This window comes from Neolamprologus brichardi, chromosome 12 (genome assembly GCF_056152115.1).
Source record: "Neolamprologus brichardi isolate AB-2024 chromosome 12, ASM5615211v1, whole genome shotgun sequence".
In the NCBI taxonomy this organism is placed as follows: domain Eukaryota; kingdom Metazoa; phylum Chordata; class Actinopteri; order Cichliformes; family Cichlidae; genus Neolamprologus; species Neolamprologus brichardi.
In genome coordinates, this window is record NC_142115.1 from 26,929,994 (window position 1) to 26,955,314 (window position 25,321).

Here is a 25,321-nt window from a genome sequence, read left to right on the forward strand (position 1 = left end):
CATAAGTAATCTGGACATCTATAAAGACAAATGATATATACATACATACATATATATATATACATATATATATACATACATACATACATATATATATATATACATACATATATACATACATATATATATATATATATATATATATATATATATATATATATATACATACATATATATATACATACATATATATATATATATATATATATATATATATATATATATACATACATATATATATATATATATATATATATATATATATATATATATATATATATATATATATATATATATATATATATATATATATATATATATATATATATATATATATATATATATATATATATATATATATATATATATACATACATACATATATATATATACATATATATATATATATATATATATATATACATATATACATATATATATACATATATACATATATACATATACATATATACATATATACATATATACATATATATACATACATATATACATACATATATACATACATATATACATATATATATATATATATATATATATATATATATATATATATATAGAGAGAGAGAGAGAGAGAGAGAGAGAGAGAGAGAGAGAGAGAGAGAGAGAGAGAGAGAGGGGGAGAGAGAGAGAGAGAGAGAGAGAGAGAGAGATATTGGGTAGCAACATAAGCCAGTATTCACAAAGTGTCTTTGGAAGTCGAGGTCTTTCCTATTTTAGTACCAAACCACATTCTGCTCATGCTACAACAGCTTGGCTTTGCAGTAAAAGCAACAGTCATAAACTATCCTGCCTGCAGTCCGAGCTATCACCTGCTGAAAACATCTGGTTCATCAAAAAACAAAAAAATGCAAAAATATACACCCCAAATTCTGTGCAGATTTAATATGCTTTAGAAGATGATTTTGCTTGCAAAAGTTCAGGAGTTGTTCTCCTCAGTGCCTAAACACCTACAGAGTGCTGTTTAAAGAAGAAGTGATGCAACACAGTGGTAAACATGTTGTGAACGCTTCCCCGCCGTTTCTGAGATGCTCTTTTTCATATCCAGTAATGGCATGATTCAGTATGTAGTCTTTGAAAGTGTTCATAAAACAAATTCAAAATTATAAAAAAAATTTCTATATCAATGAAAATGTCTAAGTTGTAATATTTGGTATGGTGCCCCATTGTTTATGTTGTACTATTTTATATTAAATGCATTATTACAAATTCCAAAAATCATTGCAGTCTGCAATTTTTTTATTTACACCTGTTTAATGACACTGGACCAAAAAAAACTGAGCATGACAGGAGGAGGTTGCAGTCTGGAAAATGATCTGATTAAGTGCTAATGGTTGCTAATTACCAGACCACCCCGGGGTGCACTGAGAGCTGAAGAAATCAGAGCTGAAACAATTAGTTAACTAATTAATTAGTCATTGATAAAGTTAATTCATTAAGAATTTTTCCCATTCTCTTCCGCTTATCCTTACTGGAGTCAGGATGGGGTTGTGAGAGTTTATCCCTGCTACCATTGGGCGAGATATCAGGTTTTTAAAGAGTGAAAATCCAAAGTATTACCCACAAGCAGTTAAAAAAACAAATACTCCTTGAGGTTGAGAAAACGGACACTTAACATTTCTCACTATCTCTGCCCATTTTTCTAGAATGCAAATGTTTTAAACCTTAAAAAACTTGAAGGAAAAACAAAAAAGATATTTTGTTTATCAGTCTGGCAAAGTAAAATGAGCTGAAAACAGAAGCCTGATGTAACATCACCAATTAAAGCTCAGTTGTCATCTGTCGTGTTTCCATATTCCAGGCTTTTAGCATACAGCTGTTTGTTTACAAAGGAGATTTTATACAGACCGCCACAGAGACAGACAAACAGACTAATAACCTGCCCTTTCCTAAAGATGATGATTGCCTGGTATTGAGTCACCTTGTTTCCTCCAGTATGTTTCTAAATCTGGTTTAAAGCTCCAAATTTGTCTCAGGTCCAGGTCTCTGCATCTGCACCTTGAAAGACTTATTAGAACTGTTTTATATTCATATCTTGTGCAAAACAAGATCATATGCATGCTCCAAAGTGTGCTTCCAGCCAGTAATATGATCCGCTGGAAAAAGGCGTCAATACTACTACTCCCGTCTCTTTGTCTTGCTACTTCCCTCTATCCAATTAGACTCAAATGCAGTTCAAACTCAACACCCTTTGTATTCTCGGCTCACACAGGTAACAAGGCTCTCGGTGAGGTGCTTGTGTGTGAGAGAGTGGAAGATTTTGTGAAAATATACCGCTGGTGTGTAATTTGACGTCTTTTGTTTAAACAAAGACCGCTTTTTAGTAGTCAAGCGCCTTACTAGAGGTAAGGACTGCAGCACTGAAAAAGAGTAGCATAAAGTTAAAGCCCCCCTACAACCAGCTCTTGCCAATTTGCAACATCTCCACAGGAGGTAGTTAATTTGAAGGTAATTCAAAACATCCAAATGAATGGAAAGCAAGCTTCAACATTTTCAACAGGACATCAAAATTGTCTGTACAGTCACCAGGCAACACTGATAAAAACCGCTTTGAACATTTGGTGAGCTTGTTCTACTCTTCTCTTACTCATGAACAAGACTGGGAGATACCATTTCCATGACTTGACATGACCATATTTGGCACACCTGAAATGTAGTTGGGCGTATAATGCCAATTCATCTAAACTCATTTACTAAGAACAGGGTGTCTTCCTCTTCTTATTGCAAGTTGTTATTAAAGCATAAGGAAAAGGAAACACGGCCTACACAGTGCTCGCACTTTTTTGGTAACACCTTCCCTTTGATACTAAGGGTAAGGAGATGTGAATATTCAAATTGTATTCGAGTACAAAACGGTAAACAAAAAAAAACTTATTGGTAGAACTTTACTTACTTCTACTCACATTTTACAGAAAGGACATACAGTGCAGACTCATTTAAGTTTTAGACATATCTCAGCCTGAAAAGGATTCATTATTTTTTCCCCTCATCAATCTATACACACTACTGCACATTGACAAAGCAAAGAACATTTTGGTGGAGAATTTTATACAGTCAGGAAAAAGGTCTGAAATATCCTACTTGGCATTCACATCGTTTACTTGGACTCAAAGCACCTTTTACAGCAATGACGGCCTTAGATTTCTTGGGCAAGATCTTTCAAGGTTGACACACCTTTTTACACGGTTTCTGCCGTTCTTCTTGGCAGAATAATTCAAGTTTAACCAGGCTGAGTGGGAACATCAGTGTACAGTCATTTCCACCCGTCTCCAGAGAAAATAATAGCCTAATCTGTTTAATATGAGTCAGATGAGGACAAAGTGGAAATGTTTGCCCATAATGCATAGAGCCACGTCTAGCAATAACCAAATACAGCTTATCAGCACAAACACCTCATACCAACTGTCAAGAACTGTGTTTGAAGATAGATGAGTTGGGCTTGTTTTACAGCCACAGGACCCGAGCACCTTACAGGCTTTGAGCCAGCCATGAAGTTTTCTGTATATCAAAGTATTCTAGATTCAGATGTGAGGCCATCTGTCCAACTGCTAAAGCTCAGGCCAAATTGGGTCATGAAACAGGACAATGATCCCAAGCATACCAGTGAATAAACACCATATGGCAAAAAAGAAACGAATCAAGGTGTTGCAATGGCCCAGGCAAAGTCCAGACCTCAGCACGATTGAAATGCCCTGGTAGGATCTTAAGGGCACGGAGCATAAACGAACAAAGCTCAATGAACTGATGTTGTAAAGAAGATCAAAAAAGTCTGGCACAATGATAAAATGACTGATTCAAGTTATTTCAGCTAATGATGGTTCTACAAGCTACTAATTCATGGGATGTACTTAGTTTTCCAGTGTTTCTCTTTCAGATGACTTTATGGCCAATTTAATATCACCATAACAAGTGAAGTAAATAAGTAAATGCTAAATATATGTTCTTAATAGACCTCAAAGTCTAAACTTCAGTCTTGTATCTAAGGACACTAGCGTTATAACACTTTTTGCATGGCAGAGTTTTCATCTAAACTGAGCTCCAAATCACAACATGGCACTTTTTTTTAAGGTAAGGACCTTACATACCTTAAGGACCTTAATACAGGAAAAAAACAACAATAATCAGACAACCTATATCAGCACTTGGCAATAGTGGGAAGGAAAAACTTCCTTTTAAGAGGAAGAAACTTTTAGCAGATTATATTCAGTCAGGACAGATCCTTGCTCTGAGGTAGTGGTTCACAATGCTGAAAACGACTTGTGACCCCTCATTAATGCCAGTAGTGTGTATGCATGTTGCGGGTGGTTTAACTAAATAAATTTTTCATCTGGAACATTTTCAGATGTCCCAAGAAGTAAAACGATTTAGTATTTTATTCAGAAAAGTTAACACTAATTTTATATACTTTTAATGTCACAGTTTGTTTCTCATCTCTTTTGGTTTTTATCCTGAGATACTGTTCTTGGGTTCTGAACCACATGCTCGAAAGCATGTTTCTATACAATATACACAACAGAGTGACACTCTGAATAAAAGTCTTGCAGTCAAATAAGTCACAACTTGAAATTTTGAGAAAGTAATGGAATTACTGTGTACTGAGAGACAAGAGAACAGAATTTTATTCATGTGTATGAGTGAAGTGCAAGCATAGCACAGGGCAGAGTGCTGTGGAGCACATTTGGGTCTTTGTAGGAGCTCTGTGCATCAGCATGAGCACATCAGACTATTTTACGCCCACATGAGTGATACAGTACGTTGCACTGAAAATTTAGTCATTAGTGTGCAGCCAAAAGTGAGCTTTTGCGAGTTCTACTTCTCCACAAAGCTGGACTTGCTTCTCTCTGCTATTATAGTGTAAAGTTACAACACAAGTGCAGTCACATGCAAACCGAGTAAGGAGCAATGTGCAGTGTTAAACTTTGTGTAGAGCCAAAAACAGGACATGCTGTTATTGTGATTAAGAGTCCACAACGGCTTAAGAAGAGGATGGACATCAACGTGAAACCCAGAGATTTTGAGGAGAAGCAACCTCTCGTTTTAGAAGTCTTTTCCCTTCAGCTTACCAGTTTATTTTTCTCTTTCTGCATCAAGGCTGCCTCTATTATTGAGTGAAGTTATGAAACCCATCTACATTCTTAACCAGCTCTCAGGTGAATGTTGGGGACAGGAAAAGGTGTGTTACTATAACAACCAAGTCAAAGGAGGAGTAGTCTGACTTTTGACGTGAACAGCTGAGTCTGTTGAGGAGGGGGACGGAGCAGAGGAGGATGAGTAGGAGGTAGAGGAGTCGGCATGAAAGGCTCTGCATGTCTGCCTGTGCTAAAGAGGCCCTTTGCTGCAAAAGCTTAACTTCTTTTGTGCCCTTTTGTTTGCCTTTCCTTTAATAGCAAGGCTTTTCTAACAAATCAATCCTGTTATACAACAGGTAGTCAGAGAGCTCCCTTCCTTGTGCCATCAGCATCTCCCTGCTGCATTAGGTGCTACTTAAACATTTTCATTCTACGTTTTCCAGCAGAATTACATAACCCCAAGACTCTGTCCAAAGATTGATGTGGAACTGGCAAAAAATGAAACCCGGATAGAGTTTTTCAAAGATAAATGTTTATTCATCTATATTTGAACAAGGTTAACTCGATCCAATTTGAAGCATTTGGACTAGAATTTTGGAAAAACAGAAATAAATCAGAATCAAAACTCAGGCTCTCACAGGCAGCTTACAGTTTGTAAGCTTTGATTAGCACTAAGCAGAACTCCAGAAACCCATTGATAATATCTGTCACAGTGGAATAAAGTGGGAGCTGCACCCTGGGACTTGAAGAGACCCAAATTCAGAATCTGTGGCTTGCGTAGTCCATTGACTGTCAGCTTAACATCTGGTGTTGTGCTTATCCACAACAGCCTGCAAAACAATGTGCCTCAAGTGTGAGATTAAATGCATGCTCCCTAAGGTCAACGTAGACCATCTGAGTTGATAAATCCTTTCTCTCCAGAGAAGCTGGAGCCTGGAGGGCACTAACACGCACAACCAACTGTTAAAAACACAAACCTCTGCAGTGTGTATGCTAAGTCTGTTAGCTTCTTGTCGTTTTTGTCTTTTTTGTGTGTTTTCTGCAAACTACAGAATTGCCTGTGTATCAGCTTCAGTGACTTTGGGCATTTTCTTATCACCAGCACTGTAATAAAATTATTTTCAACCAGTTTTGATTTTTGTGTTTAATCAGGCATGAGAGCCATTTGTTTATCAAACATTTAGAAATACGACATAAATGGTAAGAAAGGTGACATACTCACTGTCTTATATTACTGCTATAACCACACTACTTTTGTTTGCTGCATACCCAAATTTGACATGGATGGCATTCTAAAAGGGGATAACGTGGTTTTCAGATAACTATTTGTTTTTGTTGCTATAAAAAATGTTTTATTATTTTTTACCCACGAGATAATTAACTTGGTCACTGTGTTTGCTTCCTGGTCAATGTGTCAGAAAAAACAGTTTTCGCTTGCCGAAAGATCAGCAGAGAGCGCTTGCTGTTTCTGCTAGAAAAAGGTTTCATAAGAGAGGAGTGTGCCAGCCCAAAACTAAAATTTAAAACAGACTAAGAAGCCCCAGGGAGCTGCGGCATCGAATAATATCAGTGCCGGGTTGTTCTACAGCAACATCTTTCACATGACCTGAAGCAATTTGGCCAACTCAGTTGACCCGTTTGACAAAATATCTAGCATCAGAGGAGTAATTCCAAACTAAAGTGGATTCAGAAAACATGGAGTAAGAACAAAGGAAGCCTGATTTTTTTCTTTAGTCTGTTATACGATGGAAAATACTGCGAGCGTAAACAGCTGAGAAGACAAACAGCTGTGTCCAAACTGATGCCACAACTCAGCCTGTGTCACGCAGTCATAATGATTTTTCTGTGCTGACAGTAACGATCCATTACTTCAGCAAAAACTTGAAAATTACAGATACTGTGACTTTATTTGACTTGGCAATTTCAGTTAACAATAACACAACCCCCGTCCCCCTCAAAGTGCCGCTCATCTGTCCTGCCAAAATAAAGATACGCAACACTGTGCAACATCCCGAGGGCTCCTGACTGCGCCAGTTCACATAATCCCAGCAAAGCACACACACATGCACGGGCAGTCTCTCATCCAAACACTCGTTCCAGGTATTCAGAGGTGAAACAGCACGTTTCTGCTGCCCCGTCTACCCTCTTTAGCGAACCTTTGCGTGTGAGCCACTCTTCTCCTGCCTTTGGCTAAAATTAGACTTTTCTAACTTCTGTCCACGCCAGTTTAATGAACGCTGACAGGAGGTGAGAGCGGATTTGGCCACAATTATGTCCAAGCACAACGGTGGACAATGGACAGCGAATCATCAGCTTTAATTATGTCAGCATTTTAGGATGCTGCACTGCAACATAAGTCATGAAGCAGTCCTCCATGTGCCTCCTCTCATTTATTTTTCCATTATGTCCTCCTGTCTATTAGGAGGGCAGCAGCAAGTCCAAATTATCCTGGCATGCTGCGCAATATGTAAATAAAAACATAACGTAATGACTTACTAATTATTTAGACATATTTTCAGCCTTGTCTCTTGCATACTGAGATTTCTCCAGATTCTTTAGACATTACCTAATGGAGGTGCAACCCTAATGTCTGATGACATCAGACCTTTTATGGTTTTTAAGCCTGTGTGATACACATGGGAGTAGCACTGATGAATTTACAGCAACAAGTAGGCATAATGTGTCTGACTCCTACTCGCTCTGCCCAAGCAGAGCCCCTAAATAAACCAAACAGAACATTTCCGGCAGTCAGAACAGGTCTGACAAAAGACTGTGGTACGTACGAGAACGGGAAAACAGCTTAGGAAACTTTCTTTTTTTTGTACACAGTCAAGTTCGGCAATCTTTGTGTTCGTCTCCTTCGAGATCACCTTCTGGTGCCTCTCTGGATCATTTTCAGTGTAAGTGTCATTTTTAGGTCACTGAGTAGATGTCCCATGCTGTTCCTTTTGAAAACTGCTCAGCGGTATCTGGAGACCCAGCTGTCATAATCAGCAGTGACTCTTCTAACAACGTTTGGGTGAGTTTGAAACAGAAGTTGATGTTTGTTCGTTGCCCAAATTTGAGGTCTGTAGTGAAATTGCAGTGGGCACAGTGCAAGGGAGTGATCTAAAAATACAAGCTCAAAGCTGGCCAATAAGATGACCCTGAAGAGAAATCCAAAAGGATTTTAGATAAGGTTTACGATTTTAGAGACATACTCCAACAAATATTTGATCCATGTATTTATAATGAATAAATTATAAATGTGTTTGTAGAATTTACACTTAAGTTATTTACAAATAACCGTTTCCTGTCAAGACTTTTATACATTGAACTTGATATGGAAACATGGTAGCAGTCTTAGTCCTTTCTGCTGGATTATCTCACTCTAAAACAAACACTTAAGGATGTCTGCAGCACCATCAAGCACATGCAATCAAAGAATTGTATGCAAACAAATTGAGACAGACACACACACACACACACACCTCTTTACCAAAGGCAATTACCTTTATGATTAAGTAGGCTGGTATCAAGATCCCACAATGTTTGTGGATTTATGAAAAGGATTAATTGGCACATGTTTAAAGATATCTCTATGGTTACCAAGCCCAGGTAGCCTGCCTATGCTTGTTTACTGATTGCTCTTCTAATTTTCATTTCCACATTCATTAATTTAATTGTTTTATTTAAATGCCATCGCTGTAGAGCTTACATTGCACACACTTACATCTTTGATGAAATATTCCAGGGTGGCATAGGCGATGGCAATTCCATCATGGGTGCTTGTGCCCCGTCCCAATTCATCAAGGATGACCAATGACTGTTTGGTCGCACGGGAAATTATGTCTGAGGCCTCTGTCAGCTCTTCCATGAATGTACTGCGGCCTTTGTAGATGTTGTCTGAGGCTCCCATCCTGATCAATCAGAAAAGGGGAAAAAAGACAGAGAAAATAAGTCAGCCATAACGTGAAACACGATATTTTTGTCTTTTGAGCATTTCAGTTACAATCAGAGAGTCAAACATTTTTGTGGTACGACGTCGCAGACTACACAATAAATTACTGGTTAAATGCCAGGGACTCCCTGCCAACCAAAACCAAATAAAAAATTACATGTTTACTTGTGGAAACTTTGTGGTGATAGCATTGCATTATAGTGACGGACAGTTTGAGAGTCATGTGAAAACTAAGTACACCTTTACCGTTTCCATAGAAGTTAAGAGGATAATTAAGAGCACTGTGCTGCTAATCAAAAGTACTCAAAGTAATCATCACTGACCACCTCTGTGAAAGCACAGGTTTTGGCAGTTTTTGCATGACGCCATATTTAGCAAAAACCAAACACCACACATCAAAACAGACTCAAACAATTCAAAGCAGAGCAGCAAAGGTGCCACAATGGTCCAGTCAAAATCCAGACTTCAGTTCAATGGAAATGCTGTAGCAGGACCTTAAAACCACTAAGTGTAAATGAATGATCTCAACGAAGTGAAGCAACATTGTAAAAAAAAAAAAAGAAGAAGAAAAACAAAAAAGAGTGGACCAAATGACTCCATGATGATGTAAGACACCGATAAAGCCATACAGAAAGTGATTACCTGTTTAAGCTAAAGGTGGGATGTTCTTAGTTTTTCCACAGGACTGCTTAGCGTACTGTGAACCTTTTTTTTTTTTAACTTCTGGCCGTTTTCTCATTTCCCATTGGGTCACCACAGTGGATGGCTGCACATGTTTGATCTGGCACTAACTTTTCCCCTTCCTGATGTAATGCTCCCATTTATCCAGGTTTGGGACCAGTACTGGGAGTACACTAGCTTGTGATGTGAAATGCCCAAGTAAGCACTGTGAGCCTCCAAATGATTTTTTTTTTAAATTATTATTGAGTCAGCCTGCTAACAAATAATTAATAAAAACATGTCTTTTTCAGGTAAGCTATGGACTTAACCATATGTTGAGGTCATGGAAGAAAGCATTAAATACTAAAAGACAGATGTGTCTACAAACAGAAAACAAAAGACTCACACTCAAGTTGCAATAATAAAAAAAACCAAAAAAAACCAAAAAAAAAAACTACTAATGCCACTAATGCCATCCACAATTATGGACTGCAAACTGCTGTTGTTCTTCCAGAAATCCCACAAACACCCACAAACAAACAAAGAATCTGCCATTTTTCTCACAGTGAACCTGCTCCTACACAGTCTTATTCTAGGAGAAACATTTCTGCACTGAAAAAAAGAACAAGAGATTGAAATGATGGGTGTGAATAATGCAGGAGAACAACAGTGGGGGGCTCCTTTTCTGAAATTGAACAGAAGAAGAAAGAAATCAACCCGTTTTAAGATGTGATTGATTTCTTTAAATGAATTCTTTAATCTCATTTATTCACACATTATGGCCACACAGATATTAAAACTAACTCTAAGGTTTGCTTCAACATTACTCACATTTCAATGAGTCATAATCAACTCTTATCATTGTTAAAAGCATTTAGTGGACGGGCTGCTGCACCTATAAAAGATTAAAGACTATAATAACACACTTTTTAATATCTCTGTGACAGTCACTTCTCCTGTTTTCTGAAGAGGGGAAAAAGGTTGCATCCATCAGCCTGAGAAGAGGTGACCAGTATGACCAGTATGACCACTTAGAAACAAAAACCAGTCATTTCAGCAAGCCTGACAGAAAAAAGTACAAACATTTGAAATCACAATACCAAAATGTTCTTGTTATATTACAACAATTTATTAGAAAAGACTGAAGAATACATCAGTGACGCGAACTCAGCATGCAACAAGACCACCTATATTTCCACAATAATAGAAACGTACTGAGTGGAAATGCTATGACAACGTGTTGAATTCTTCACAAGCTACAAGGCCAATTTGAGAGCTCTTGCTTTCACACAGACTGACAGACAGATCATTGACTCATCTGATAGAAACTCGACTCCAGCTGGATCACAGATGCCACATCTCTCTGGCAGTCGGTGTTTCTCACCACTAAATCTGTCTCTTCCTGTTCTGCTCTGTGTCTATGAATGAAACTCCAACAAGAGCATCTAACACCTGTGTTGCCATGGTTACACCACGCACCCTGTGGATGAGAGGTGTGGCAGACATGTTGCTGCATTTTATTAGCCAGTTTATTAGCCCCCAAGTGATGAATTAAACCTCCATTATTATCATCACAGCTAGCCTGATACTGGCACATGTTTTCCCATGTACAGCATTATGAAAACCATTTTTAAAGGAATATAATGAATTAAAAAGATGCTTGAGGTATATCGGGTGTTCGTTATAGAAAAGTTTGTTCAGACTGACTATGTTACTTGCAATATTCTCACTATTGTCTGAAGCACATGTAGCAGAGCAGCATCATAGATGAGCAAAAGATATTGTCAGGAGCATAGATTGGCTCCTGACATATTGGGTTTTTTGGAGCCACACTTGATCATATTTAGATGAAAGAGTGGACTGCTAGTTTATCTGCCAACACTACCAAGCCTGGTTAGCAGTATCTGTGTCTGTACAGGACTACAGACACAGATCAATACACCAACTAATTAGTGTTCAGTAATAAAATAGTCAAGTACTGGAATTTTAACCACAAAGAAAGCCATATAACTTATAACCATATAACTAAATTGCTGGCGGTGCAGTCTGTATTGCAAGACTGCTTGCTCAGAGACACATGGTGCTGTACCGATAAAATCCTTCCAATTGCTTTGGTCACCAGGAAGTTACTGCGGTCAGTTGTAGTTTGCATGGAAGACACAAATTTGTCTGCAAACGATTCACCATTCAATAGTGAATCTGTGAGAAGTGGGAAGTAGAAGTTGGAGAAGTTAATAAGTTGCACGAGAAAAAAACTTTGAAGGGGAGACTAATTTAATTCAGGTACTTTTTTATAGGCAGAGTGCCACAACTTTTTGATCACAACTATGTTAAAACAAAAACTGGCAGAACATCAATATCCTAATTTTTCCCCCAAAATCCACTAACAGACAGGCTCTAAAATAAAGGTTGTATCTGCATGCATGATTAAAACTCAGAGGAAATTACACCAGATGTATAATGCATAGGGCAAAGCAGTTTACACACTCACTCTGTCCACAGATGAACACAGCAACACTCCACCAGCTGGGTGTCCTGCTGGTCTGATTGAGTCCTCCTTTCTAGCCAAACATACTGATCCTGAAAATAGACTCCATTTATTTTCACCTCACACCTTTCAAGTAAACATGTTGAGCTAGATTCAAGTGTTTTTCTGACACTCGTGGATCTGTCTTTAGTTAAGATTTCTTTCCAAAAAAAAAAAAAAATTAAAAAATCATTCCATATTTTAAAAGAAGCAGTGAAGCATTATCAGCATGTGTAGTTTTCCAGGAAGAAAATAAAAGCCCAAGTGTATTTTGCATGACTATTACAATCTTCTATTATACAACATTTTAAAAAAGTTTGCTAAAAGGGAATAAAATACATAAATTTTAAAGTAACTGACAATAGTCTAAGCCTTTTCCATGTCAGAATATATCTGTAAACAGTTAAACAGTTGATGTTATAGGTGGTCAGGGTGTTATAGTCTTCATTTTATGCAAGCTGCTCAACCTGTTCTTAAATCATTTTTAGCCCCATTATATTTATACACACTCAGTATTTCAAAAACTGATTTTATTCGACTTCTTCTTAACAACCCTGTGGATGTAGCAATGTTAATCCCAGCAGTAATCCTAGCAATGCATGTGGTAGTTGCTTTTTTTATGTTATTTTAAAAAATTATCAGAATGTCTGAATACTTCCTGACAAACACAAATCAAGAACATTGATATGTGATTGAATTCTAGCACCAGTACCAATGAAAGCAGAGAAAGAAATGACTCACATATTTGTTTGAGCCTTCCTTTCCTACGACTTATCAAAAAACAGATAGGAACAGACTGCACCCACAAAAGAGTTGGTTCCATGGAGCTGCCTCCCTGCCACTGAAAATGACAAACATCTAAATTTTAAATGCAACTTATTAGAAGGATTCGCTTTGCAACAACATGATTATCTTTTTGTCACTGCATGATGATTGGCTGCCCCTTGAAAAGAGCGGATTTGAATAGTGGGTGAACGAGGCTTCTCACAGCCAGAAGTGTGTGTCTGACATAACCATTTAATGACGATAACGCCTCACTGACATATTCTTATCCAGAGAAATTCTTGGGTTACTTTTTCAGTATGCTTTGGGTCATTATCATTTGCACTGGGAAGCTCTGCCCCAACAGTTTCATAGCATTGGACTGAATCTGAGCAGAAAGTACAGTCCTGTGCATTTTAGAATTCATCCTGCTACTTCTTATCAGCAGTCACATCATATATAAACACTAGTGATACAGACCTACTGTCAGCCACACATGCCCATGCCATAACATTAACTCCATCATGCCTGACAGATGATGTGATACGGTTTTGGATCATGATGCGTTTCCGTTTTTTTTGCTTTTCTCATAATTCAGAAATAAGTTTATTGTAGTTTGATTTGATCAAAGATTTGATGTTTTCTAGTCTATTCTGGTCTTCTTGTTTTTGAGGTGAACCAGTGGTTTGTACCTTGCTGCCAAGTATTTACATTACCTGAATGCATCTCTTGATCGTACCCCAACCTGACAACTTCTTCACTTGGTTAGCTGCCGGGTTTTTTTTATCCGTCTGTCTGTCATCGTGCACTTTAGTTATCTTCTGTGGTCTTTCAGGCCAGTGTGTGCCTCCCTTTTCATTATAATGCACCAGACAGAAGGTTTGGCAAATCTTAAAGTTTTTGCATCGCTCTAATAAATTTATATTGGTGTTTCACCCAAAGGATTGCCTTCCTCACTTGAATAAACATCAGCTCATCAATTATTGAGGAGTCCACTGAAAAGCTGCAAAATTTATGTTCAACACTTGGAATCCAATAAATATCTTCTTTTTTTTTATGGAATAATGAAGGAATAAACTTCAGGTGCCCATCAAAATGCTTGTCAATCAATCATTAAATTGCTTTTGAGCCTCTGAAAAAGGTGGACTGTGTATAAAAATGGCTGAAATTCAGTTTGCAACTGAAACAGTTGATGCAACTTTTTTTCTTTTTTTTTTTAAATCTCCTTGGATTAAACCTAAAGACCTACACTTCAATCATTCCTTGTTTGTCTGATTTAAAATCCACTGGGATGGTGGACAGAGGCAAAACTACAAGGACAAATGTGTCATCGTTGAAGAACTAACTGCATATGTGGACTTCAGAAGACGCAGCCACTCTGTGTAAGCCAATGGGATCCCCGCAAGGAAAAAAAATATATAACAATACATGTTTTTATAAATATTTTTAAAAAAACCTGATATAAGTACCTTAACGCTTAATATTTTATAAATTATTTCAGGTTATTCTCAGGGTTCGCCTTACTATTCTGCTGCATGGATTTCTGCAGAATTGAATCCCGTGTGATTTAAACCTTCCAGGTTTTATAGAAAACAAAAGGCCTAACCAGCTCTGTATACCGCCTACAAGATGGCACAGGCTCTCTGACACTGCAGCACTATTAAAAACTCATAGGAACAAATGAGTCGATGCAGGATACAGCATCTTTCCACAGGATCAACATGTGTACACCCACAAAGGTGCTGATGTTGCACAGCAAAACACTCGGTGCCGTTTGTGAGGCCTTGTGAGGATGATATCCACATTTCTGAACCCAAAAAAGAAAAATGCAGAAAAGCTGCGCTTTCAGAAGGGAGGGGAGTGTAAGAAAGACTTGTGTAAAGCACGGTATAATCACTGCTAGGAGTCCATGGTCGATTAAAGGTCTTTTCAAAATACAGTTTTACATTCAGCTTCCTCTTGCTGTTTCCATAACAACCATGAAGGGATGGATGAATGTGCTCTATAACCTTCAGGACTAAAAACCAACAAGAAAACACACACAGCAGCTGCATACACGAATACACACACATGCATCTGCCAGCCACTTGGAAACAAATGCGCGCGCACACACACACGCAGACAGACACACACTCCAGGCTGCTAAAGTTGCTCTACCAAAGTCTGCAAAAGAACAAAAACGCACACACATTTAGTGGAGTGGGCAGAAAAATTCAAACAAGACTCTTGTGAGGCAGCACACAGCTTTAAAGCAGTATCCCGCGATTATTCTCCTTCTCCTCATTGATAATCAATCACCCCGATCAGTTCAGACAGGATATCCCATTAGACACCTACGCACCATCTCATTATCCCCAACCCACAAGTATGCTTATGTCACTCAAGTAAAACTTTCAAGCTCTGCTCTTGCCTGGCTCGCTTTCACACTCATAAATGCATAATATCTCTCACGCACACAAAAGATGAAGCAATTCCCAGTGCTGCACCTATTATGCTTGACACAGGAGTGGGAATTGATTGACTATTTATTATAAGACAGATTCTCCTCAGCAACTTTGACTCTCTGACAGAGAGGCCGAGCAGTCCAATTAGAAACTGATAGGACGACAGAGGTTACATAGGAGGTGAGGATGGATTATACAATGTGGGTGCGCTTTCACTGTGGACCTTAATTAGCTCTTAGTTGTATTGTTTGAATCAGGGAGAGTATATTAACCTCCAACCCTGATCAAATACCTCACTAAACACAAGAGGCACACACGGTCAAACACATGCACAGCTCTGTACTAATTTATTATATATAGACCTTCACTGGCTCTTCTAAAGCTGACGCTAACTGACCTTTGTTTAAAAGTCTTATATCCGTAAACAAGCATCACATGTAACCAATATATCAATAGATAAGCCGTTTGTCAAGATTTTGGCAGGTTTTTAACAACCGATAAATTTTATATTTTAAAAAGTAAAGAAGAGATGACAGAAACACCCTTCAAGCATGTTATGAGTGCTGCTGTTACAGAGTTTGTCCACCAGAGGGCACTTAACAGTTGGCAACAATGTGTGAAATGCCACAAATAACTTTACAGTAAAGCAAGTGTAATAAGTGTAGTAGGTGAAATAGGTGTGCCGTCTTATTATCTTTTTAATGACTCATAAATAGACAAATAAACAAATGTTAGGAAAATCTGTTTATGTGGTCTAAAAGAAAAAAAAGTACTGGCCAATATTTTGTATTGTACTGGTCTTAAGAATCTTATACCGGTTGTGCTCTATGCACCACTAACACCTGAGACTGATCTAAGCACTTTTAGAGCAGCTTCCTTACCTGAGACTGAGCTGACATTTGTCACAAAGGCCCAGTATATGAGACATGACGATTATTTCAAACTCTAAAAAACTGGCTTTTATTGGTTTTGTTCATTTGTTTTTTTTTTTAAGTAAAATGCAAGGCAGTATATAGTTTTAAAAAATTAACTGTAATGATTAAAAAATCTGTAGCATGATTACTGCTGTAAAAGTGCAGAGACCATGTTATGCATGCAAGTTCGTTCATAGAGCTGCTCGCATGGAAAATAGTCGAATTGTTACAAAGTCTAGGTTGATCACAGAATATTGCCACAGTACATAAAATATACTGGAGGTGTCCTTTGGTACCCCGTCGGCCTCCTACTTAATACATGTATTGTATCAGTTTGAAACTCCTATGTCACTTTGTTCTTGAGTCATCAGATTCGCAAGATTTTCAGAAGATTTGACCTCACCTGACCCTGAGGCTGAGGTCGTTAAGATTCGAACACGCCCAAGATTTTTAGTTGATACACCTATGACAACAATTTGAAAGCCCTTTGTCGCTTTGTTCTAGAGTTATTGCATTCACGAACTTTGGTGTCCATGTTGTGCACTTGCCATCAGCCTTTTACAGTTGAGGGCTAATAAAATTTATGGTGCACAAGGTATCTAAAAAACAAAAATAAAACTGGTGTTCTTGAAAGCCATGCAAAGGGTTATCAGAGGGCATTAATCAAACGGCCATCTTTTTTGTTTTTTGTTTTTAGTTCATGGAATGGCAACTTGTACATAAACCACCAGGTGTATCAGTTCAGGTCCTTTTGTCCATTCACCAAATCCATCGCTGTGATAACTGTAAACCCAGGAAATGATAACTAAACTGTCCGCTTACAGATGCAATAACCAGTCAAAATCACCTTGTTAGCCTAATGTGAAACCTAAAAACCCCCAGACTGTTTCTCCCAAGGATATAATTAAGAGTGCACATGCACACACACACAGAGACACATGCACACACACACAGACACATGCACACACACACAGACACATGCACACACACACAGACACATGCACACTTGCTGTCTCTGGCACCCGCTGGGTTAATACTTAAGAACATGCTTAAAGCCGCAAAAGAGACAATTAGACACATCTGCAAGCCATTAGGTCTAATCACATAGCGCAGCACAGGCAGAATAACGCAGACTGCGATTTGGCCTCTATTTCATTTAAACATGTAGTCAGGACTAAATATTAGACGCAGAGCTCACTGCTACTCTCCTCATAATGAGAATAATCACAGCACAAAAAAAGGTCTCCAACAAAACCTTATTGCCGAGGGTTTCTACTATACACCGCTGATGGAACAATAGACCCAGCATTGTCATACAACTGTAGTTCATCTGTTCCCCCCTTACACACTTCCTCCTGTGCAGTGAGGAACAAAAATAGGATTAGAAGGGATAAGTGTGATTGTCTGGCCTATGAATAAACTTGACTGTTTCACAGACAATGAAGGTGACCCACAGTAGCTCACACGCTTTTAGGGTAACAGTTCGATTTATTTATTATTTTTTTTGTCAAGTCGTCTCCACAGTAACCTCGACCTGTTTTGTTTAATTGTACTAACAAAGCATTCAGAAGTGAAACTGTGCTCAGTGAGAGCTTTCAGGATCATTGTCCTAATCTCACTGTCAACAGAGGCAAAGCAAGAACAACCCACTCAAAAAAAACACTGCCCTGTAATAGTCTTGTTGTGTGATTTTATATAGCAGACTTGGTATTACACATGTATATTTACTAACCCGCTTTAATGTGCCAGTTTATATGGTTTTTCCATCTTTAACACGCTTAGGAGGAAAACAAACGTCTATCCACTGATGTCACTGAGATACTGCTTAAAAACCAAAAAAAAAAAAAAAAATCAAGCTGTGTTCATTTTCCTTCAAAGCTGAAAAAAAGGATTCATTTATTCATCTCCTGCTTTTTTATTTTGGTCTTTTAGTAAGACAATAAAATCAGACTGTGACAAAGTTGAAAAGTTAGAAAATTATTTTCAGAAATATTATTTGCCTGTCTGCCGTAGACTCTAGTCAGGCTCATTAGATGATTTGCAGAGTGTGAAAAGGTGTGTGAAAAGTGCAAATTTAAACTCTCTCAATAAAACAAAGATATGTTCACCATGTGGTAATAACAGCATTTCTCTAAAGAAGTTAATAAGTATTCCTATTTGTTGACAATCTTTTCAAAACACAAAGTAACATATTAATGTTTTCCTTTAGTTCTACAGTAGTTTAGATATTATACTCTTGCGCCTTTGTAGATTGACTTGTCTGTAACGTCAAACTCCCAAAATGTGGAAAAAACTAAGACTTTTACTTTCAGCTCCCTTTACTTTTGTAAGTTGTCAGATTGCAGCCACCTTTAAATTGGCTCACCTTTGGATCCCAACTACACACCTGCAAAGTGACCGTGATGCTACATGGTTGACAAAATATGTCCACAGACAAGTTTTTGCTTGTACTTGTACCTGGTGTAAATGCCATCCAGGATGCCCACACAGGCCGCTGAGGCTGGGACGTATGAGCCCATCTGAGCCATTACACAGATAAGAGCTACCTGGCGAATGTAGGAGCTCTTACCCCCCATATTAGGCCCAGTGATTATCATTGTTCTCCTGCCATCACCCTAAAAGGAGGGAGAGAGAAGAGGATAATAGCTGTGACATAGACAGAAGGCAAACGAGAAGAGAGACAGAAAAAGATATTTGCATGCTGTCCTGCACAGCTGAAGCTGTGGGTGGACTGAAAGCTTGGCTTCTCTTCCTATTGGCTTGTGCTTCTGTTACAAGATTAACCTACACCCACTCCAGCGCTGAGCTAGGAAGCATGTGTGTATGCATGTATCTGTGTGGTTTCGTGTAAGTCTATGTGCGTATTCATGTGTAAGACAAAGTCTGTGTGGCTTTGCAGTTTTGTTTCAGCACGCTCTCAGTGCGTTAGCGAGCAGGCAAATGTCTGTGTATGTTTTGGCTTGGCTTTTTTTTTTTTCTTCAAAGTTCTCTGAATGAGCCTGAGTGTGTGTGTGAGTGTTTACCTGTAGTTCAGTGTGGTTGGGCACATACTGGTTGTGCTCTCCCATCAGTAGATCAATAGCAGGATGCCTGCCATCCCTGATCGTAATCTGGTGCTTATTGTCACACACCTCTGGCCTAAAAACAGAACAGTCAGTTAGGCGTGTAAACACACACCCACACCCACACAGAGTGTGAAGATAAATATGTACAGAGTAAATGTTAAGCTGTACTGACAAAGATTTTTTTAAGGCAAATTGGTATAATTAAAAATAAAATTAAAAAAGTAGAATATTGTTACTGTGTAAATATATTCTACTATCTAGGATTGCAGTGGAAATCAATACAACACAATTATGTTCACTGTATTATTTATTTTAAAAACTATAAATAAAACAAAAATGATCATCATTTGGGAAAACTTGGGAAGATCTGCTTTACCAAGAGTAAAACTGCTTCTTTTCATCATTTATTCAATAGAAAATATCTACATATCTGTGATATGTGGATATTTTTATGTTGAAAGACTGAGTACATTTTCAGCTCAAAAACTAGAATTTTTCCTTCAGCACAAATAACTTCTTGCTGGCTATTTGCATAATTGTCCACCACTCATTGACCTCAGCTGGAAGATGTTTGCATTTTCTTGCATCGACAAATCCTCCCAAAACACTTCAATGTGGATCAAGCCATTTTTTTCCCTCCTAGAGGTAGATTAGTGTTCTTAGGGTTATTACAACACTGATATGTTCACTTCCTGTTCGACTTCAGCTCTTGGACAGATGGCCTCTCATTATCTCAAAGCACTTGGAAATTATGCATAATTCATAGCTGAATCAATGACTGCAAGCTGCAGAGTCTGAGACAGTGAAGCAAAACCAAAACATAACATTCAACCCACAGTGCATCACAGTTGGTATGGGACCAGTTTCCTGAAACGTTATTTGGTCTGTGCCAAACATATCTCATGTTACAACGACCCTTTATCGTTCTTGTTCTCTTCATCTTCCATTCATTAGTTCAGAGCACTTTATTCCAAAAGTCCTGTTGCTTTGCTTATATGTTGATAGTTTAATTGCAGTTTTTCTTTTATGTTATTTCTGGACAGCAAATACTTTTTCCTGGCAGATCTCCTGTGCAAATTGCATTTGACCAGCTTGTGCATTCCCTCTCTTACACATGCACTCTGACACTAACCAGCTGCAAGAGTTAATTTCCGCTGATTACGTTTTGGGGTTCTTTTTGTATCAAACAGTCTGCTTTTTGGCTCAATTTGCTGGGGCAGCCAGTTCCACAGAAAATTGCTTGCCAGACTCATTGACAACCACATTCTTTACTCTAAATCACCTTAAAGACCTCTTTAGATCTTGGCATGTTCACTCAATAAACGTTAATAGCACAATAAGACACAGGGTGCTTTCAGCAGTGCTCTGCTCCATCTAGAAATCCAAGCATTTCAAAGAGAAAACATAGTATAAGACTCTACAACAGCAATGTGAAGTGCATCCTTCTATACGGTCTGAATCTGGCGCATTACCAAGAATGACATCCGAGCAATCAAGTTGTTCCCTCCAAACAAATGCTCACACATGGAAAAGTAGAGGAGAACTGCCTGTATCAACATCACCCATAGAATAAAAACAAAGAATTGCTATTACAGGTCCTGAAAGGATAACGCAGATTGCCCTCAGATGGACGCCATAATCTGACGGAAGAGGAAGATGTTCAGACCAAATAAAATATTGATGAGGACTATGCTAGCAGTGGGTCTAAAAAAGATGGGTCTCTGATGGGTACAGGCACAAGATGGGAGGCTGTCACAAGTTGGAGCTTTACATCCCACATGGAAAGAGAATAACAAACCACACATGGCAGAGATTCCTGTCATTATCACCTAATCTGGAGCCCTGGATTCTGAACTGATGGATGTGAGGCTGCAGACAAATGTGGGAGTGCACTAGTTTTTCCCGTGTGTCTGACGTGCTTTCTTAAGTTATTTCTCATTTTCTCGGTTAATAGAGTCTCTTTCAAGTTGGATTAGAGGATTTCTTGGTTGAATGGGTTAAAAAAGCCAACAATATCCACTTTAACACACAAACCGTAACATTTCCAGTCAAAGAAACTAATGACAAGTAGGACATGCAAATACAATGGAAAGAGGGCAGGAGGTAGCAGTATATGAGAAGAAGCAATCCTGAAACACAGAAATTTGTAGCACAGCATAAAGGTGTATGTGAGACTGTGTGTGTGTGTGTGTGTGTGTGTGTGTGTGTGTGTGTGTGTGTGTGTGTGTGTGTGTGAGGCAAAGAGTGAGTGAGTGAGTGGGAGAGATGTTGGAGTTCTGGCAGAGCACACTGCTGAGCGGGGTGCACACACCCACACGCAACCTGTCTGAGACTATAGGACACGACACGACCCCGAACCACACACATATACAGTGTATCCCAAACATAAAAACACATGCACACACCCAATTTACATACTCAAACACATGCATCAATATTTATGGTCATCGTGAGAGGACATCACCTGCAATAGTCCCCTTGTTTAGCCACCTCAGCCAATGAAAAGAGACAGTCCATGGTTGCTAGGTGACTAATAGCCCTTTTCATGGTGTGGTAGTGCTCCCCAAACTGACTGTAGAGAGAGAGAAAAAGAGATTTTGAAGTGTTCTGAGTAGACAGCACTGACGGTGTACTTGACTAAAACAGACTAATTCTGGCAGGCTGAGAGCTGTGGAGGCATACCTCTGAACCACAGACTGGCATGTTTTCAGATTTTTTTTCCAGCTGCATTTCTGTGTGTGTATGTGTGTGTGTGTGTGTGTGTGTGTGTGTGTGTGTGTGTGTGTGTGTGTGTGCGTGCATGTGTCTGTCATACTCCAGAAAATTGGTCCACTCCCTCTGGCAGTCCAGCATCAGCTGCTCTCGGAGCTGCTGCAGCTTCTTGTAGCGGTCCACCAGGAAAGGAGAGTGATACCTGCTGACTGCCTTGGTGCTGCAGAGGAGACGGGGGTAAACGTGAAGTACAGAAGGCAAGGCAAAGAATGGACTGAAGTGAAGAATTAAACTACTGTATTTTAGCATATAAGAGGAGTGTAGCATATTAAAAAGAAATTAATTTAAAACCACTTTTACACAAGTGCTGATAACTGCTGGACACTATGTATGTTATTCTGTGCCCCCTTAAAGCAAAGAGACAACTTGTTGCATATCTACTTGGGTTATGACCAGATTAAACTTAATGCAAAAACATGGAAAATAAATGTAATTTTGTGTTGCAATATGTATTGTGTCTTATCCTGTAATAACACTGTAATAAAAGATCTCTTGATACTACCTCATATTATTCGTTAGCAGGCCACCTGCTAAATCTTAAACTTCACAAATCTACTGTGAGGCTCGACAGTGCTGAGAAAAAGTAAGTACTTGTTGTACTTTTTGTTTTCTTGGCAGACTTGTCACACATGTTTCAAATCATCAAATAAATACAAAATGCAGTTTTTAATTTAATTTATTAATTGAAAAAGGCTATCCAAACCTACCTGGGCCAGTAGCAAAATGTAATTACCCCAAAACTGGTTGTGACACCCCTGAAGGCAAGATCTGCAATCAAGTGTTTGTAATATATTGCATCACTGGGGAGGAATTTTGGCCCACTTTTCTGTGCAGAATTATTTGAATTCAGCCACACTGAAGGGTTTTTGAGCAGGAAAGGCCTGTTTAAGGTCTAAAAACATTAATGTCAGCCTACACAATTTCACGCAAATTAGATCATCACTGCCAGTAAATGCAGCTATAAGGTTTTTCTACTCTATGATCTTTTCTCATATAGAATACTGTTGCACTAATTGGTCCATGGTAAGTATTACGACTTTAGAACCAGCAGAAACATCGTAACGCTTTTTCCCCACCCATTATCGTCTCATACTTCAAAAATACAATAGCTTAAGTTTGAAATTTAAAAAATAAATAAATGAATACATTTGCTTGTCCTATTTATAAGAACCAACATGGACTTGCTCTGCCCTCATTGGGTGAGTTCGTTAATGTTAAAATTGAATATTAGAATTCTTAACTCTTAATATGAATATTAAGAGTAACTAGAGCCTCTATTACAGGCCTCTTAGACATATAATATGTAGCAATCAGGTGTTAACAGTTAAAGGTAGTGAGATTTGGAATAATATGCCAGCTGTAATAAGAGAATTTACAATCTTTCATCACACACATCTCAAATGATGGCTACAGAGAAATCAGATCTGTGATCATTCCTTTTATGCTAATATGTCATATTTGATGCTTTATGCTTTCATATGTATTTGTTGTCCTGCGCTGTTTTATTGTATTGTTCTTTGCACTGTGGATTTTATTGTTGTAATTTTATGTGTTCTTGTCTGATGGGGTGTTTTGTTTGTTTTTGACTTGCCAGGGACTACAGGAGAAGAACAGGCCTCTGGCTAATTCTGGAATATTTACAGTGATATGTTTATTAATATACGCTGTCCTTTTAAATAAATAAATTAAAATGCCAAAGCATCTTAGTCAGATTAAAATCCGGACTTTGACAAGCTACTCCAAAATCTTTTTTTTAATTTTTTTTTTTATTCAGAGGTGGCCTTGCTTGTGTGTTTCAGATCAGTGTTTCTGTCCATAACTCAAGTGGATCCCATCAGGGACAAACTGGTGGCTGGATATTCTCCTTCAGGTTTAACGTTCTTTTATGAAATGCTGTGTTAGTTTTAACACAAGATATATAAGGGGCACAAACTTTCAAAAATGTATTCTTCTGTCTTGTAAGTCCACAGAAAATTTCCCCAAAAGTATGCGGTAACTTCAGTTAACATCTCAGCTTTTGATCACTGAATTGTGAAGCCCTAGTGCTGATCTGCTTATTGGTGCCTTGGCTAGATTCCCCCGCCTGTTCTTTGATTGGATACCACTCCATCCAGCACCCTCTATTAACCAATTTTTGCTGTTCTTCGCTGGTTATCATCTCTGCCCCAGTGACTTTAGAGTCTGGGATTTCACAGTAGCACAGTTCTCCCCTTTACAAAAGCTTCCAGTCCCCTCTGATGAATTTCAAGGGACCCTCAGAGTCTTTCTGTAAAGGACTATGACATTAACATAACCATTAAGCTCCTTGCAGGTGCTCTTTGCTGATTGTTAATGGCATCCTGCAGATGGCTGAGATTCATAGGTTTACTATTGATAATATTGATCTGTCCACCACTCTACCTTTTGAATGTGACACCGGAAAAATACTTTTTAAAGACATGGGGGAGGGTCACAAATGAAACACACCCTGTGAACCAACTCAAAATTAATTTAGTTAATTTGCAAATGGTAAGTTACAAAGAGCATCCCAGAGAGGCTGAATGTTTCACAAGTGTGTTAAATTAAGCATCATTTTTCAAAAAACAAAACATTTCACATTTTTTCACTACTCTTAGTTAAAATTGGGCTTTTTGCAAATCAGTGCAACAGTTTGTTTCTTTCTTATTCATATGCTAAGAAAAAATAAAATTAAGAAAAAAATGTAGCAGAGTGTAAATCAAACGATTAATGCTAATATTTGGTCATTTAAAAATCCCAAAACAAGACACAAAAGACACAAAAATAAACAGAATGCTCTGATTTGTTAAACTAAATTATTTAATTTTTGGTTTATACCCTGCTTGAATCAGCTGGTTGTTGTTTGTGGCATTTGAAAGGGTCCTGCCAACAGGGAAGCTGCAGTTATTTGCAACAACAACACTGATAGCATGGTTGAAGTGTGCTTTCCGTCTCTTCTTTACTTTTCAAATTTTCATTTATTGGCCATTATACCATCAGATAATATGAGCCCATCAATACATCAGTCTGGCTCTAATCAGCAGTGCTAAAGTTTAAAAAAAAAAAAAAAAAAAAGTAAGCTCAAATATGCTAACTCCTCAAAAGAGCTAAGGGAAACTTGGTACTTCTTTGTGAGAGTTTTTTGCTACA

The 25,321-nt window shown here is 38.2% G+C and overlaps 1 protein-coding gene across 2 annotated transcripts in view; it reads right to left on the minus strand.

Moving 5' to 3' along the window:
- Nucleotides 1–25,321, minus strand: part of msh3 (mutS homolog 3 (E. coli)) — a 53,715-nt gene that overhangs the window by 7,808 nt on the left and 20,586 nt on the right. For both annotated transcript variants that reach the window (XM_087849236.1, XM_087849235.1), the window contains exons 17-21: nucleotides 22,218–22,334; nucleotides 21,867–21,974; nucleotides 19,361–19,475; nucleotides 18,795–18,952; nucleotides 8,803–8,989 (exon numbers count right to left, since the gene is read on the minus strand). In XM_087849236.1, the coding sequence (XP_087705362.1) occupies nucleotides 8,803–8,989; nucleotides 18,795–18,952; nucleotides 19,361–19,475; nucleotides 21,867–21,974; nucleotides 22,218–22,334 (685 nt within the window). The remainder of the gene's footprint in view (nucleotides 1–8,802; nucleotides 8,990–18,794; nucleotides 18,953–19,360; nucleotides 19,476–21,866; nucleotides 21,975–22,217; nucleotides 22,335–25,321) is intronic.